Source organism: Cyclopterus lumpus, chromosome 17 (genome assembly GCF_009769545.1).
Source record: "Cyclopterus lumpus isolate fCycLum1 chromosome 17, fCycLum1.pri, whole genome shotgun sequence".
Classification (NCBI taxonomy): domain Eukaryota; kingdom Metazoa; phylum Chordata; class Actinopteri; order Perciformes; family Cyclopteridae; genus Cyclopterus; species Cyclopterus lumpus.
The window spans coordinates 22433270-22434063 of NC_046982.1; the positions used below are offsets into that span (position 1 = coordinate 22433270).

Sequence of the window (794 nt, forward strand, 5' to 3'; positions counted from 1 at the left end):
ACGTTGATGCAGAGCGTCACCGCCTCCTGCTGGAGGAGCTCGTCGCTGCAGGCCGAGCGGGCGTTGCTGATGAACAGCGCGCTGGTGACTTTGCACAGCTGCAGCATCCCGGAGATCTGACCCCCGCGGGCTTCCTTACTCTCGCTGCATGCAAACAAACACACATGTTCACCATCTCATAAATGACAATACTACAGTACATTACATGTCATTTAGCTGACGCTTTTATCCAAAGTTGCTCAAGGACACATGGACTAGGGCAGGGATCAGAACCACCAACCCCCTGTTTGAAAGACGGACCTGCTGACCTCTGACCCAGTGACCCAGGCCTAATACACATACGTCAAATAAGTAAGATGTGAACAAAACATCACTAACGAAACATCACGTTTACTCAGCAACACTTTAGGACACACACAAATATGTATATATATATATACATATATATATATATACGTATATATATTTATATATATATATATACATATATATATATATGTATATATATAAATATATATATACACATACAGTATATATGTATATATATACATATATATACACATATATATGTATATATGTGTGTATTTATATATATATACATATATATATACACATACATATATATATACACATACATATATATACATATATACATATATATATATATATGTATATATATGTATGTGTATATATATATACATATATATACACATACATATATATACATATATATATATACACATATATATATATATATACATATATATACACATACATATATATACACATATATA

At 32.2% G+C, this 794-nt stretch overlaps 1 protein-coding gene across 1 annotated transcript in view; it reads right to left on the reverse strand.

Annotated features, from left to right (window-relative positions):
- dusp28 (dual specificity phosphatase 28) overlaps positions 1–107 on the reverse strand; it is a gene marked incomplete at its 3' end in the record, with an annotated part of 2187 nt that extends 2080 nt beyond the window's left edge. Inside the window, exon 1 of the mRNA XM_034555559.1 lies at positions 1–107. This exon is cut by the window's left edge and continues 241 nt beyond it. Within this exon, the coding sequence (XP_034411450.1) occupies positions 1–107 (107 nt within the window).
- Between the last annotated feature and the right edge of the window lie 687 nt (positions 108–794).